General features: G+C 62.1%; 1 protein-coding gene across 1 annotated transcript in view; it reads left to right on the top strand.

Moving 5' to 3' along the window:
- The window catches only part of LOC104491845 (chromodomain-helicase-DNA-binding protein 8-like), a gene marked incomplete at its 3' end in the record, with an annotated part of 1,710 nt that overhangs the window by 923 nt on the left and 357 nt on the right, over nt 1-430 (top strand). The window contains exon 2 of the mRNA XM_010134320.1: nt 19-214. Within this exon, the coding sequence (XP_010132622.1) occupies nt 19-214 (196 nt within the window). The remainder of the gene's footprint in view (nt 1-18; nt 215-430) is intronic.

Here is a 430-nt window from a genome sequence, read left to right as displayed (position 1 = left end):
ATGCCCCTCTCCCTGCAGGTACCTCTACGAGCGCATCGACGGGCGGGTGAGGGGCAACCTGCGGCAGGCAGCCATCGACCGCTTCAGCAAGGCCGACTCGGACCGGTTCGTCTTCCTGCTCTGCACCCGGGCCGGGGGCCTGGGCATCAACCTGACAGCAGCCGACACCTGCATCATCTTCGACTCCGACTGGAACCCCCAGAACGACCTCCAGGTGGGACCTCCCGGGCGCGGGGGAGGGGCGCAGGGTCTCCTGGGCGGTGGTTGAGGTTTTTCTTGGTCACGGTTGAGTGGTTGAGGTTCTGCTGGGTCACGGTTGCGGTTGTCCTGGATCATGGCTGAGGTTCTCCTGGATCATGATTGAGATGTTTCCCTTTTCCTTCCTCCTCCTGGAGACGTTCTCAATCTTCTCGCCCACTAAGGTTCTTCC

This window comes from Buceros rhinoceros, unplaced genomic scaffold (genome assembly GCF_000710305.1).
Source record: "Buceros rhinoceros silvestris isolate BGI_N320 unplaced genomic scaffold, ASM71030v1 scaffold28664, whole genome shotgun sequence".
In the NCBI taxonomy this organism is placed as follows: domain Eukaryota; kingdom Metazoa; phylum Chordata; class Aves; order Bucerotiformes; family Bucerotidae; genus Buceros; species Buceros rhinoceros.
The sequence above is the reverse complement of the archived record's forward strand: the minus strand, read 5'-3'. Positions and strand labels throughout refer to the sequence as shown.